Raw genomic sequence first — 16,048 nt, 5'->3', positions numbered from 1 at the left:
CTGATGGTACACAGATTTCTACTGACCGTTGGAGCAACGGCTCCACGACTTGGAGGCCTATATATATGGCATCCCCCGGCCATTTGAAGTTTGCTGGAGTTGCTAGAAGTCACACACACACACACCCAAGATCATCTCCAAGCCATACAAGAGCCCATTGATCATATCCTTAGCCTTTAGCACTGGCGTTGTAAAGTGTGAGTGCTAGATTAGCTCTTAGTGAGTGAGATTGCAAGGCCTTGAGCCTTTTTGATGTGGTTCTTTAGTGAACCAAAAGAAGAGCTTGGTGCGCCGGCCCCTTGGAGCTGTGAAGATCGCCGGCAACGTCATCGACCCTCCGACTTGGTGTGGAGCGGCGACGACACTTTGTGCGGGGGACGTGGAGACCCCCATCCTTTGTCGAGAAGCTCCTTAGTGGAACCCGGGGCCAAGGTGACCGTGATTGTGTTCACGAAAGAGACTTGGTGGCCGAGTAGCAATACTCTTAGTGAGTGCTACAACAACGTGGATGTAGGTGTGCCTTTGTGGCTAACCGAACCACGGGATAAACACCCGCGTCAAGAGTTTGCTATCTCCTATCCTACTCATTAAGCTTCCGCATTTCATACTAACATTTGTATGCCTTTACATTCATATAGTAGTTTCTTGATAGGAAATGCTATAGGTTGCTAAACTCTTTTGGGATAGGGGTTTCACACTAGAACAACCATAGTTGCACATCTAGATAGCTTGTTTTAGTTTAAGTTTTGTGCAAACTAGTTAGAGCCATAGGTCTAAGTTTTTTTGGAGTGCCTAATTCACCCCCTCCCCCTCTTAGGCTAGAGCACCCGGTCCTAACACTGTGCATGCTTCTCGAAGGGAATTACCCTCCAGAGCTACACTTCACCGACTATATTTCGGGGGTATGTTCACCTATATTCACGGGCTGGGTTCACCAAATTATAGAGGCTATGGCCACATGTTTGGTGTACTGAGTTCCAGAGGCTCCACCATGAGTTTGGTATATCAAATTGATTAAGGAGGCTATGGCCATAGATTTGACATACTGAGCATTGTTGGCTCGCAATGGCTATATCCTATGAACATACACACTCTCGCCAACCACCTTATGCGCAACACACATACTCTTTATCGCAATGCCGACTTCTTATTTCTGCATTTGTTGTCTTCTCTTAACGGTCACTAATCTACTCGGGTAGAAAATGCCCACGCACTCGGGATAAAGATCTCATACACGCTATGAGCAACGGCTAAAATAGGAACATATGCTTAAACGTAACAGGAGGGATCACTCAAGAGATTTAAATGGAATAAACAAGAGCTCAACACAAGTTTATTTTACACCAAATAAATTTATTTATATCCGCATTATGCTACATAATGTTTGCATTGTCATTTTCCGGATCGAGGTCCAGCAACAACTCTCCAGGCTGCTCGGCACACCTCCAATAGCTCTGCTAGCTCTCGAGCTCGAGGGCTGGGCGCCAATAACTACTCGACATGGCTCCTATGGCTCACCTGGCTCATAAGCTCAGGGGCTAGACACCACGAAAATCCCAAACTAGACGCCACAAAAATACTCAGAAATTGTCTCATGTGGAGACTAAGATCGCTAAAGAGCCTTGAATTGATTATTCAAATCATTTCAAGGCTCACGGGCTGATAAGCTACGCCCAACATTTGATTTTTCAATTTCAAAATGAAAAAAGAAGATTCACATAAAAAGTGCACTTTGATTATGTTCCACTATATTATTACCTGACATTTCAGTTTCTAGTGTTAGAAATTATGCAAAATCTTTTTGTTGTGCCAGCAGTTTTCTTGGAAAAGTGTATGTACTTCTTGTTGTTTTTCTGTTGTTCCTAATGATCACTTCAGTTCTTTGTGCCGCAAATTATTGCAAACTTCTTATAACGCCTACGGTTTTACAGGAAAGGTGCATCTACTACTCATTTTTTTTCACTAAGATTTATAGCCGACAGTCAGTTTCCTAGTGTCACAAAATATGCGAAACTTCTTACTTTGTAAATGGTTTTATGTGAAAAAGTGTTTGTATGCATTTCTTACCCTATAAGTTTTAGCCGACATTTCAGTTATTAGCGCCGTAGATTGTGCAAAACTTCTTATTGTGCCTACGGATTTACTGGAAAAGTGCAGGTACTTCTCATAGTCATTCCTCTATAAATATAGCTAATCCATTCACTAACAAGCCCAGAACAGACTATTGCTTTTACAATGAAAAGAGAGATGGTGCCTCCATGGCTAGAGCTACTACTTGCAACACAATTCTTTACCACTTGTCCAAGCCATCTTCTTGCCAGTCGTAATGAATGTAACCTATTTTGCATCCAGTGTGAGGCACCACCAGCTGCTTTCTGCTACTATTGCCGTTCAAGTGATCACTCCACCCATCGTGTAATCCAGGTACAAAATGTGTAATCATACCATCAATAGTATGTTATGAAATTCCACAAATGGTATATTCCATACAACTAAAATGTTTGACTTGGATATGTATTCTATTTTTGCTTTTTAGCTCACCTCATAATCAAAACACAAGCATAAAACCTTACGTGAACATAAATTTGGATGTTCATTAATGAATTTTGTTTATATTCCATGGATATTGTGAGTAAGCTCATATATGATAGCAAATTTAAGTTCTCCATATTCGGTCTTTCAGATAAGGCGATCATCCTACCATGATGTTGTGAGAGTTTCAGAGATTGAGGACATTCTCGATATTAGTGATGTGCAAACATACATAATCAATAGTGCAAGGGTTGTGTTCTTGAATGAGCGTCCGCAACAACGTAACTATGGTGTCTCTAAGACAACTTCATCATCAACACATAACTGTGAGATATGTGGCCGTGCTCTACTTGATGCATTCCGCTTCTGCTCTCTTGGCTGCAATGTAAGTGATCACACATCAGCTAAAGATTAAGTCAAAAATAAGAAATAATTTTCATTATCAGTTTAACATACTCTACATCCTAAATTTTTACAGGTCAGAGGCATACAAAATGACATGAATGTGGCAGCTACGGTTGAAAGCGGTCCTCAGTGTTGCGGAGAGGCTGATGTACGTAAGAGTGATGATGGTTCAGGTACTACTAGTGACAAAGATAGCTGCAATGAGAACAATGAAGAAGAATCACCACCAAAAAAGATTGCTCGTCACCGACGCAAGGGAATTCCCCAACGTGCTCCATTCTTCTAATGCAAGCTCATGACTGTATCCATTATATTTTAAGGCAATGAGAGAAGATTTGTCATGATGGTTGGAATGAATGAAGGAATGCATAAATAAAATAAAGGACCCATTCTATTTAGGGTAGTTTTCTCTGTTTTGCAATCCTTTCAAAATTATATTACTGTTAGATGGTTTATTCTACCCTATTTCTACAAAAGGTAATAGATGAGCTAGGTGGATCCACATGGTGAGCGTTGAATACATAGGTCCCTATTTCTCTTAGTGCCACTCATGATCAAGGCACTAGAGCAGTTTGAAGATCAAATGGGGGTGGGGCATATTTCTTGGATTACAAATATTTTAAAGTGAAATTATATGATGCAAATGAGTTGGACGTGACACAAATGCCTTAAAGCATTGTAAAGAACATGAAGAAATGTGGTATGTAATCTTAGTTTTGTTGCATTTGCATTGCCAGAGTATAATTGAAAACATGGTTTATTTTTTAGATAATGGGAATAAGCGTACCCAGTCTTGACCTCAAAAGAGGCTACAACCGATTATAACAAAAAAAGGATAATGGGAATAAGAGTACCCCTTTTGGGATTAAAAAAAAGATAACATAAACATGCCTAAACCAGTTAAGACTGAATTTATTAGAACCCATCGTCCACCTACCGACATGTGGAATTTCACGTAGTAGTCTCCTTCATCTAATGCGCCAATGTCAAAAACCTCTAGATCAATACCAAGTAAGATACCACCACCTGACCGACCTTTAGGTTCTTTCACCTGCCATAGATAATTCTTACCACTACACAGATTTTTTATGAAAGGATTAGTAAAGCTTCTCCTTCCCGTCTCTGAAGTAGCAATAAAACTCAAATTGTGTTCCTTTGTTAAGTCCGAGATAAATCTATGTTTCTTAGGGTCTCTAAACCCGTCACTGTCCAAAACACACCCTTCATTTAGATAAATTGGGTTATTTAGAGACATTTGTCTCCTGTACTTTCTTGCCTTTTTATGATGTTTGGTTTTGGATAGTGGCACGGTAAAATCATTAAGATCACTGCTAGCATCATCAAAAATAAATGTGTCTATTTCTTATTTCCCAGTCATATTCTTTTCCTCTTTATCTAAAATATCTATTTTCCGGTCTATGCTACGCATGCATCCTGTTTTCTTCTACCTTTTTCATATTTAAAAGTGAGTTCCTAATGCTAGTATCATCAGAGCCTAAATTAATACCAATGCTACTGAAACTAGAATGGATATACTCATTAGGGGTGCAAATGAGTAACCCTTATGTGCACCTCCAACTCTATTTAGTTCAAATATTTGTACTTCTATTCTAAAATGAGATCTCATTTTGAAGGAGTACAAATATTTGAACTAAAGAGGGTTGGAGGTACACCTAAGGGTCACCTATTTGCACCCCCTAATACTCATCAGGAAAAGGTAAAAACAAAGAGGAACAGCATCTGTCACCATTTGTAGACTGAGCTCCGCCGGGCTTACTATATGTTCATGTTGTTTCCTACAGGATCTGCTGTATCATAGCTTCATGCCCACCAAGCTAAGAGTGGTGCGTAAGAAGTTGTAAAGCCAGGATGTGTACTCTTGGTTCAATTACCGTGAGCAATGGGCGGTTCCAAATTGGGAGTAATGCTCAATTGTCTTTTAGTGGGCACTTGCGCCTCAAAATTAACATACCGGGAAGATTGATAACGTGATTTGGGCCCCGTTTAGTTGCAGACTGTAAAAATTTTGAAAAAGCATTTTTTTATATTTGATGTACTAAATATAGACTAATCACAAAAATAATTACAGAACTCGTCTGTAAATCGCGAGACGAATCTAATGTGCCTAATTAATCTGTCATTAGAGATTATTTACTGTAGCATTACTGTAGCAATTTAGCATCTAATTACAGCCTAATTAGGTTCGTTAGATTCGTCTCGCCATTTACAGACAGCAGTCGCAATGCGTTTTTTATTTCGTCTAGATTTAAGTCTCCATGCGGGTGCCGGAAAAAAATTTTTGAATTTGGAAGTTTGGAACTGAACACGGGCTTGGTTTACCCATTTCTGCAATTTGATCAAAACCTAACCGTACCCAAATTGGGAAAAAGAAGAAAATTGTACTGTGAGCGTATATTCATAAATGTTCAAAATATGCCAGCTAGCTGAGAATGGCACAGCTGCATTGGCATCTCTGAATAAGAATGGTAAAACTGCCTGAGGTTGCCTTCCCCGGCATCTGCATGACGGTATCACTGGGACCACGGAGAAGGGAAGAGCTGGTCAAGAACCTGTGTAAAAACCAGAGGACAGGATTGGAGTGCCTTGTTCAACCATTGCCTCAAAATAGCCAAGGCTCGAGGACCATTCCGTGTACGTAGGAAACTTTGCTCTTCCCTCTCCCTCGCACGATATCTTGGAGAACACCCACCTCCCCAGCGGCGAGGAGAGCCAGCAGGCACCATAACGAGAAATGGCTTCCGCAAACAATGCTCTCAGGGTGTTCTTCATCCTGACGGTCGTATGCGCAGCGAGGGCAGCCCCTGCGCCGGGAGGCGGCGCCAAGGCGACCGGTGGAGCCGGCGAGTCCTTCGACATCACCAAGCTCGGCGCCAAGAGCGACGGCAAGACAGACTCCACAAAGGTAACTAAACATATGTCGCCAACGACGCCATGCACCGATATATAACTCGATATTATTATGATTAGTTGGGCTGATGATGGTGGTCGTCGGTCGTGCTGATCAGGCGCTGCAGGACGCGTGGACGTCCGCGTGCCGGGCGACCGGGAGCGCGACGGTGCTCATCCCCAAGGGCGATTACCTGGTCGGGCCCCTAAACTTCAGCGGGCCGTGCAAGGCCGCCATCACCATCCAGCTCGACGGCACCCTGCTGGGCTCCAATGACCTGGCCAAGTACAAGTCGAGCTGGATCGAGGTGTCGCACGTCGAGAACATCGTCATCTCTGGGGCGGGCACCCTGGACGGCCAGGGCACCACCGTGTATCCCAAGGGCAAGACACCAATGGACTACAAGGCGCTGCCCAATGTATGTACGTCGACGATAGATCTCGTTTGATGGACGACTCACTCATCACTTGTGTGCGTGCGTGACGTGCAGACACTGGTGCTGTTCTACGTGACCAACGCCACCGTCTCCGGCATCAGGCTACTCAACGCCAAGTTCTTCCACATCAACATCGACACGTCCAAGGACATCACCGTGAAGGACGTGAGCATCACCGCGCCCGCGGACGTCGAGAACACGGACGGCGTCCACGTCGGAGCCTCCTCCAAGGTGACCATCAGCAACGCGACCATCGGCACCGGCGACGACTGCGTCTCCATCGGCCCCGGGACCTCGGGCGTGACGGTGACCGGCATCAAATGCGGCCCCGGGCAGGGCATCAGCGTCGGCTGCCTCGGCCGCTACAAGGACGAGAAGGACGTGACCGACGTCACTGTGAAGGACTGCGTGCTCAAGGGCACCACCAACGGCGTGCGCATCAAGTCGTATGAGGACGCGGAGTCGGTGCTGACGGCGTCGCACCTCACCTTCGAGAACATCAGGATGGAGGATGTGGCCAACCCCATCATCATCGACCAGTACTACTGCCCCGACAAGGTGTGCCCCGGCAAGCGCAGCAACGCCTCCCACGTCTCCGTCAAGGACGTCACGTTCCGCAACATCACCGGCACCTCGTCCACGCCCGAGGCCATCAGCCTGCTCTGCTCGGACGCGCAGCCGTGCAGCGGCGTCCAGCTCGTCGACGTCAATGTCGAGTACGCCGGCAAGAACAACAAGACCATGGCGGTGTGCAGCAACGCCAAGGGCACCGCCAAGGGCAGCCTCGAGGCCCTGGCTTGCCTCGTCTAATTGATGGGCTCTGCACATTTTGCATTTCCAAATTGGATTCTAATCTGCCTGCTTAATATATATATATATATATATATATATATATATATATATATATATATATATATATATATATATATATATATATATATATATATATATATATATATATATATATATATATATATATATATATATATGCAAGCCACGCGGAAGACGCAAGCGCCTCCTGGCATGGCATCTGGGTCGTATACTTCCCTGGTTTAGAGCATTAATTAATAATACTAGAGTTCATGGCGTTTTGTATTGTATCATGTGTCCTGCCATATATATGTAGTAATGTTATTAATTATATGCTAACATCGCACCACTACCTGATGAGGTCCTATGAGAAATCAGGCATTGTATTTGAACCATGCATGCATGTACTACTTCTTCTTTTTTTGAAAGCCATGCCGGCAAGCTTTATTCATCAGATAATATTGTTGCATCATTTGCTAATAGAGCTGTAATAAAAGTGGGATGTGAATCAACCCAAATAACATGAAACTTTCTCTTCTAAAGCCTGCCTAGCTAGCTCATGTGCCACTTGATTCGCCTCTCTGTCACAATGCTCGATAGTGGCCAATGGGAGATCCCTCCATAAATCATAACAAACCTCCAGAATTGGTGCCGACGCTGAGGCTGTGAAGCCTCCATCCTTCATAATAACAATCACTTCTTGGCAGTCCGATTGCAGCATGAAATTGGTACATCCAATTTGATTTACCAAACACAAGCCTTCTTTCAATGCATATGCTTTTGCCATTGGAGCGTCCAGCACCGACTGCAGGAAGCTCGTCGAGGCAGCAACAAATCCTTCACTTTAGTCTCTAATGACCACTCCCGTGCTTCCCATTCCAGCAGCAAAACTAGCATCCACATTTACCATCCTTGATGGGCAAAATGGGCAGTCAGCATCATCTGCAATGTGCCGATTGAATAGAATGCCCTTACATGGGACAAATCCTTTAAGTACCCTCCAGCCGAAGATCTTAATCTTCCCCGGTACTGCTAGTTTCCACATGCCCTTCCAAACATTACTCGTATCAGAATTGTTGTCAAATTGAGCCGACCATCGACAGTGGTACGTTGACCTCACTGAGAACATTCCCGAGCAGTTATAGTGCCAGGCCACCACATCCTCTCTTCCTGGGAACAGCGGAATTTGGAGAATATTTTGTACATCCACCGGGTAGAAGATTGATCTCAATAGATCTATATCCCAGTTTCCATCTATCGGATTTATCAGTTCGTCAACCGTAGTAACCAAGCATCGACCCCTAGGGGTTTGGACTCTTAGGTCCTGACTACCTGGTACCCAATTATCGGACCATATATTAATTTGTGATCCATCACCCACTCTCCATATATGACTCCTCTTGAAACATTCCAGTCCCGCAAAAACACTCTGCCAAGTGAATGAGCTTCCTGTCTTGGCCTTGGCTATGAGAAGCCGACCATCTGGGTAATATTTAGCTCTAAGGACTCTTGCATAAAGCGAATTGGGTTCTAATAACAGTCGCCACACCTGCTTTGCCAACATTGCAAGGTTGAAGCTACGCATATCTCGGAATCCCATTCCCCCTTTTTCTTTTGGTTTACAGAGCTTCCACCATTCCAGCCCAAACTAGTTTGCTGAAGCTATGCCTGCCCAAACCGACTTCAGGGACCAATCAGGAGCCTCCACGTCAAAGATGTAAGGCGGTGGAACCGTGGGCTGGCCAGCCGGCCATCTTGGTCGGCTGAGCTCCCATGGGCCCCAACCGACTTCATCTTTGGCTGGTGGGCTGCTTTGTGGGCTCACATGCTCATGGCACGTGGCATGGCTCTTGGCTATGTCAGTTTCTATCCCTGGTGGGCCACTTGATCCATGAAATGACATGTGTCTTGCTCTTATTTGCTGAAACTTCATATCTTGGATTATACCTCACCATTTTGCTGCATTTTTAGCTAAGAATCATCTGCACACATTTCCCAACAAGCATTTGTGGAATTCGTTAATATTTGATCCTATGCTAGCATTTATTCCATGAATTGCTTGGTTTTCGTACATGAGTTGACAGTCAAAATAGACCATCAACAGAGAGTACTCGCAGCACTGCAAGAATTGCAAAATAAGGTAAAAACCAGTCGAACACAAGTTCCACAGACAATAGTGAAAAAGTCAAATGACTCACTTCTCTATGCGACGAACATGTATAGTGGCCCTTTGCCTGCGCGGCTGATCATCTTGTCCACTTGGTGAATCACTAAGCAAGCATGTGGTGCCCAGATCATCCCTCCGATCGCAGAACTTGGTCTGGAAGCGTGTAGCAAGGGTTTGGTCATCCTTAGATGACGAACCCAGATTGTCCTCTACAATTGGCTCATCTTCATCGCCCAACACATGGGACACCCTTGTATGCAAAGGCTTCATGCAGCTTGGGTAGTCTTGATGCGGCATAGGAGGCATACTATAAAAGCTTGCATTCTCCTGTTTCAAAATTAAATTGCCAGTTAGTACTTGGAACTTTAGTAAAAGTACTCAATGCAGCAAACACAACCAAATCACTCTTACTTGAGGAGGATTGGTTGCCCCAAACAGAGTGTGCACATAAGGCACGCTTAGGTGATCTGGTAATATCACCCGAGCCCTCTTTAGTGCCTCGTCACGCTCCACTGGCTCTGCAGACAACCGAGAACTATCTTTAGTCCCGTGGTCTTGCCTCTGCAGAGGTTGAATTATCCTTTGAATCCAGTTATAGATGATAGATGTAGCTATCACTCTCATCTCACTCATTTAGGCGACTAGTTCCATAAGTTCTCTCACTGGTTTTTCATCAGTTGAAGGACCAGAACACAGCCACTCGAGAACATACCCGGGGGCTTCGTTCCTTATTCTAGGAAGAGAAGGATATGGATTCCTACTATAAAACCACCTCTCTCTCTCTCTCTCCAATCATATGCATTGTCCATGGCAGGGTAAGAGATGTACTCGCCTCGCTGTTGACATTTCGTAGCGTCATGAATAAAAACCGCAAGCGCACGGATATCGTCATAGGCTTTCACCCAAGAATATTCCAGGACATCGTATCCACAGGGGAACGTGAGTATATTATCTAAGGCTCTACTCGTCCAAGGACACCACACTACTGAAGAGAAAAGGGGGTGAGAGGATTCCTAAGACTTAGAACTTCGGACAAAATAAGATCTAAAGTCATCGTTTACTTCGGGCCATCGGTTTCCCCTGACTTAATTAAGGCCGTGTTTGGTTCCCAAATTCCAAATTCCAAAATTTTTTTTCGGCACCTGCATGGAGACTTAAATCTAGACGAAATAAAAAACGCATTGCGACTGCTGTCTGTAAATGGCGAGACGAATCTAATGAATCTAATTAGGTTATAATTAGATGCTAAATTGCTACAGTAATGCTACAGTAAATAACCTCTAATGACAGATTAATTAAACTCATTAGATTCGTCTCGTGATTTACAGACGAGTTCTGTAATTATTTTTGTGATTAGTTTATATTTAGTACTTCAAATATAGAAAGATGCTTTTTCAAAAATTTTACAGCCTGCAACCAAACACGGCCTAAGCCAGTTGGTATGAAGATAACTACTATATTATGTAACTGAACGTGGAGGGTTGTGAAAGCGATCGGGTGATCTAGCCTAAGAGGGGAGGGGGTGAATTAGGCACTCTTAAAACCTTAACCTATGGCTCCAACTAGTTTGCACAAAACTTAAACTAAAACAAGCTATCTAGATGTGCAACTACGGCTCACCTTAGTGTGAAACCCTCATCCCAAAAGAGTTTTGCAACCTATAGCCAATCCTAGCAAGATACTACACTAAGAAAGTAAAGGCACACAAGTTGCAATATGAAATGTGAAAACTTAAATAGAGGGATGAGAGGAAGCGAACTCTCGATATGAGGATTTTTCCCGTGGTTCGGATTGCCACAAAGGCACCCCTACGTCCATGTTGTTGAAGCACTCACGAAGAGTATCGCTTCCCGGCAATCAAGTCTCTTCCGTGAAAACAATCACGGTCACCTTGACCCCGATTTTCACTAAGGGAGATTGCCCACGAAGGAGGGGTCTTCGTCTCCCGCACAAAGTTGTCGACGCCGCTCCACACCAAGCCGGAGGGTCGTTGACTTACTGGCGAGCCACCAATTGCTCCAAGGGGCCGGCGCATCGTAATACAAGTGTGGTTCACTCTAGAACCAGCCACACTACAACAAGACACCCCCTTTAGCAACGCATACCTAGCAACGCATGGTGATATGTGTTGTAAGGAATTAGGTGGGATCGCATAATATGCGTTGCAAGAATCATCTGTTGAGTTAGTAGGGATATGGCAACGCTTATTATGTGTTGCAAATATCAACCGTTGGTTAAATAGAGACAACAACATATATTATGTGTTGCAAGCATCAACTGTTGTTTAAATAGTAGGTGGCAACGTATACCATGTATTGCAAGCGGCAATATATGTTGTTTATAAATTTTTATAATTGCTTCTTTATTTATTTTAGTATTTTTAATTTGCGCCACAGTTGCTGCCTTGATTCACGCCAGCTCAATCCAAAATTCGCCACTAATCGCCGTGCCTATTTCACCCTACCACTTTTATCCCCCACGCCCCACTTTTATCCCCCACGCCCATTCTATATCCAACCGCCCGGGAGCAGGAGGAGGGCGCGGCGGCGTTGGAGCACGGGAGCGCAGGAGGCGGCGGCGGTGCGAGGAGCTGGCGTGGGGCAGCGTCTGTGGCACGAGGGGCGCGGGAAGCGGCGGTGGACGCGGCAGCGTCTGGGGCGGAGGTGAGGATGCCTGGATGCTGATTGCGGTTGCGGGCGGCGGCGGCTCACGTTGCTCATCAAGTCTAAAATCCAGGTATGTCGTCTTCAGACCTTCCCTCCCCTCTCCCTCTCCTCCTTTGCCCCATCACTTTCTTCTCATCCTCCTCAACCTCTCCTCTTCTATCTAGGGTTTGAAGGTTTCTACAATCAGGCATGGGTGCTCGACTAAGGACCGGCTATTTACTGGAGGCTACACCAGGTGAATCTCTCCACCCTCCTGCCCCTTCATCTCTACTAATTGCTGGCCGATTGAACCAAGCATTCAAGATGGTTTTGCGGGATCTTGATTTGTTCTTATTAGATTAGATGTACTGATCCAGAGGTTGTTCTAAAAATCTATTAAATTAGTTGTGCTGTGAAAAGAGCATAACGGCTGAGTTCGTCATATACCAATTAATTAGCACCTGCACCTTGCTTTACCCTTGTATTCTTGCATTCTTTAAGCATTAGTCTGTGAAGGTAGAAAATTGGATTCTCCATGCTTATAGCAGATAAGGCATATTCATGAATTACTGTGGTTAGACGAGGTATATGTAGCCAAGTCCTCTATTAGGCTGCTATTATTAATTGGTAACGGCATGGATTAGGCCACCAAAAATGCTTTTTTGTCATCTACTAGGTTCTCTTGCAAAGTTATCCCCATAAAAATTTCTATTTTACTAAGTCTCTTTTCTGTAGTTGGAGGAAGTAATAAAGAAATTTAGTCATGCATAAATGACACCAAAAGTGAACCCAAACATTATTGTGCTTCGATCTAGTACAGCAATCTGTTAGGAAAAATATCAACCATGATTCATAAGTTAAAATATATAGTTATTTGCTTAGTGCTTACCTGGCCTGTAGTCTGCACAACTGAATTCAAGATTTTGTTCTGAATTATTAAGCCATAATAAGGCTCCGTACCCACAATTGTTATCAAATATAAAGCTTATCCATATGGCTGAGCTTTATCAATGTAGGATCGCTGTCATCGGTGGATACCCTCCAGAACTTGATAGTGTAGTAAGTTCAAGGAGCTTACTCTCAATTTTCATGAAAGTAAAACAGTAACATTCCATATATTCTTATTTTTCAATAAAAACACTGTAGGATTAGGTTGATACAGAGATTTACATTATTTCACTAAAGCAAATTAATGTCTGGTATTATCATGCTTGTTTCTCCTTTAGGCTGTCATTCAAAATAATAGGACACATTCTATACTTTGGTTCTGCGCTACGCATTGCCGATTATTCTAGATATATACAACAGCAAAATAAAGCACTTATAATACTTATTTAAATAATCACACTGCTCCTCAATTGTTATTTTTCTACTATGCATGCATTCAGTCTTTAATGATAAACCTAAGTGTGCAGGAGTACTTCAAATGAGAAGATGAGCATGAGGATGAACATGCCTACTTCAACACTTTCATCTAGTGACTTGCAGCAAAACTCAACTCTAATTTTGATAGCTGCAAGTTGTTACAAATTTAACTTTCTGCAATGTTGCCAAGCTTAGGTGATTTTCGATTTCTTGAAAATTGTTAGTATCTTTTACTAGGAATCTGTACACATGCTATTACATTTATTAGTTTCAGTACACCCATTGTAGTGATTTATTTTTTGATTCTTTTCTAACTTCGTGCAAACCATTCAGCAGGCTGAAGCATATGGCAAAGTGAAGTGTGCAATGGCCGGGTTATATTGATGTCTTGATCCTTGAATCATCTTAGGTCTCCCTCTGTCCCTCACCCCACCCTATCTATCTCGCTAATACCAATACATTTTTTAGTTTTGCTCAACACTTTGCAATAGCTGAGGAGTGCGCAGTGGGAAACTCTTGCTTGCAAGTTACATCTAGCTATAGATTGGTTACTGGTACCTAATAATGGGTTTATTTCTTCGAGCAGTATGCATAAAACTATGGGGTTCTTATTGATGGTTTATTCTTGAATTGGAATAAATCACCCTTAGCCTTAGCTTTAGATCTAAAATGTATTATTTGTACTCCTAGCTTTATAGAAATATCCTTGTGTTCGCCATCACTCAAAATTAACTACACACTTGCTTGATATGGTACACTGTACATTTTATAAGATATCCTGCAAGGTACTTCTAATACATTAATATGTGATACACTGAACTTTCTAGATGGAGCATCCTATATTGTTTTTAGTACCGAAGCCGCATTTTCGTTTGTGCAAATGTGTACTGTAAGATAATTAGATACTACATATTTCATATGTGTACAGACTACCGCATGTTCATATGTGTGCACTTATTTGATATCACAAAACTTTCTAGCACAACACTTATTCTTGTTGGTTTTGACATCATCCAACAGTTGAAGTATCAATTCACAGATTTGTTGTTCCTTCCAACACTTGATAGCTTTGATTTTCATGTGTTTGGACATGGTGTATTGAAATACTAGAAGATCAAACCCCTCATTACTCAATGCAGATTCCAAAGATAGTAATATATTCACTTAATGTACTAATCGAGATAAATTTTGTCATTTTTGTATCATGGCATGTAGGTGCAGAATGCGAAGGCTTTGGTTGAAATGAATATTCCTTCTCATTTTATTTGGATCAAGATCAGTGCTAGGTTTGACTGAATAGGAGCCCTTTCACTCTGCTTGCAGCGAAGAATACATGTTCTTCGGAGTGGAAAGTTACAGAAATGTATATACCTTAGTACCATTGTAAATCATTATGAACAAATATTATCTATGTGATGAACCAAGTTGTGGATCATATCTGTATGTGACTATTCCATTTTTAATATAGTGTTTGTCCTTGCTTTCCATGTGTGTGCCTGAGATGGTATAGAAAAATACAAATATACTGAGCATGTTGTAAAAATTTAAATTGCTCCAGATGAAAAACAATTATATTTTTCAATGTTTTATTCCTTGCAACACATATAAGCATTGCTATAATTACAATCTTAGTGTTGCAATGAGGTATATAGGCCAATTGGTCATGGGCAGTACAAACACATGTAAGTGTTGTTGCAGGCTATCGATATCCGTTGCAACTTAGCAACGGTTATTAATATGACTTACCAACGCATAAATAACCATTGCAATAAACCTTAGCAACGGCAGCATCGGCAACGCATAATTATGCGTTGGTACGGACCATCGTTGGTACGGACCATAGCAACACTTATATAGGCCTTTAGCAACACATATATGTGTTGCTATAGGGGGGTTCAATTTGTAGTGCCACAAGGATCTCAACCTTGCTTGTTCACTCACTCGAGCTAATCTAGCACTCACACTTTACAAAGCTAGTGCTAAAACCTAAGGATATGATCAACAAGCTCTTGTATGGCTTGGAGGTGTTCTTAGATGTGTGTGTGGGATGTCCAGCAACTCCAGCAAACTCAAAATGGCCGGGGTGAGGCGTATATATAGGCCACCAAGTCTTGTAGCCGTTGCTCCAATGGTCAGCAGAAAACAGCATGCCATCGGATGAACCGATGCCTCTACATGGGGTGGCGTCGGTTCATCCGGTCACTCTCAGACCTGAGGTAGCCGTTGAGCTTCTGACGCACAGTCTGCAGCACCATCGGTTTAACCGATGACAGGGTGTCGGTTAAACCGGTTACTCACAGCACTCAACTAGCCGTTGGACCTCTTTCTCTCTTGCTGACGTCATTACACCAGTGCTATGCTCCGATGCACCACCGGTTCAACCGGTGCTGAAGGCGTGGCTCCTGTGCGCTTGACATCGTCTCTGGAACATAGTACATTGGATGCACCAATGGCTCTCTTGACACCGTCGGTTCATCCGGTGCTTCACTTGTTTCTTCACTTGATCTCCAGAGGCGCACAGACTTGTGCCAAAGCCATGGCGTCGGATCTTCCGACAACCATCGGATGCACCGATGATATAGGCATCGGTTCTTCCGGTGCTACTGATTGCAGTAGAACTCGTCCAATTCAGCGTTTCTTTGAGTTCTTTCTTCGTGTTTTGCTTTGCATGGCCTTTTTACTTTATCCTTGGGATCTAGAAATGTTCACTTAACAAAACCATTAGTCCCATTGATTGCGTTGTCATACGATCACCAAAATCACTCGAAATGGCATAAATG

General features: G+C 43.1%; 2 protein-coding genes and 1 long non-coding RNA gene across 6 annotated transcripts; all 3 read left to right on the top strand.

Annotated features, from left to right (window-relative positions):
* Positions 1 to 2,235: 2,235 nt before the first annotated feature.
* Positions 2,236 to 3,534, top strand: LOC120710614 (protein RGF1 INDUCIBLE TRANSCRIPTION FACTOR 1-like). Its single transcript, XM_039996248.1, has 3 exons — positions 2,236 to 2,424; positions 2,684 to 2,917; positions 3,011 to 3,534. The coding sequence occupies exons 1-3, from the start codon at positions 2,236 to 2,238 to the stop codon at positions 3,221 to 3,223; spliced, it is 636 nt and encodes a 211-aa protein (XP_039852182.1). The 3' UTR covers positions 3,224 to 3,534.
* A 2,154-nt stretch (positions 3,535 to 5,688) lies between these two features.
* On the top strand, positions 5,689 to 7,134 carry LOC120710613 (exopolygalacturonase-like). The gene is made up of 3 exons (XM_039996247.1): positions 5,689 to 5,860; positions 5,964 to 6,263; positions 6,336 to 7,134. Exons 1-3 carry the CDS (start codon positions 5,690 to 5,692, stop codon positions 7,089 to 7,091), a joined length of 1,227 nt encoding a protein of 408 aa, XP_039852181.1. The 5' UTR covers position 5,689; the 3' UTR covers positions 7,092 to 7,134.
* Positions 7,135 to 11,739: 4,605 nt separating this feature from the next.
* On the top strand, positions 11,740 to 14,753 carry LOC120707049. Of its 4 annotated transcripts, none has more exons than XR_005688763.1 (4): positions 11,740 to 11,994; positions 12,089 to 12,962; positions 13,319 to 13,677; positions 14,484 to 14,753. It is a non-coding gene; the product is annotated as an uncharacterized LOC120707049 (long non-coding RNA). The 4 variants fall into 4 exon arrangements; XR_005688762.1 differs by having other exon boundaries at positions 11,741 to 11,994; positions 12,089 to 13,463; positions 13,605 to 13,677; XR_005688761.1 differs by having other exon boundaries at positions 11,742 to 11,994; positions 12,089 to 13,463; positions 13,602 to 13,677.
* The last annotated feature ends 1,295 nt before the right edge of the window (positions 14,754 to 16,048 follow it).

This window comes from Panicum virgatum, chromosome 5K (genome assembly GCF_016808335.1).
Source record: "Panicum virgatum strain AP13 chromosome 5K, P.virgatum_v5, whole genome shotgun sequence".
NCBI classification, from domain to species: domain Eukaryota; kingdom Viridiplantae; phylum Streptophyta; class Magnoliopsida; order Poales; family Poaceae; genus Panicum; species Panicum virgatum.
The sequence above is the reverse complement of the archived record's forward strand: the minus strand, read 5'-3'. Positions and strand labels throughout refer to the sequence as shown.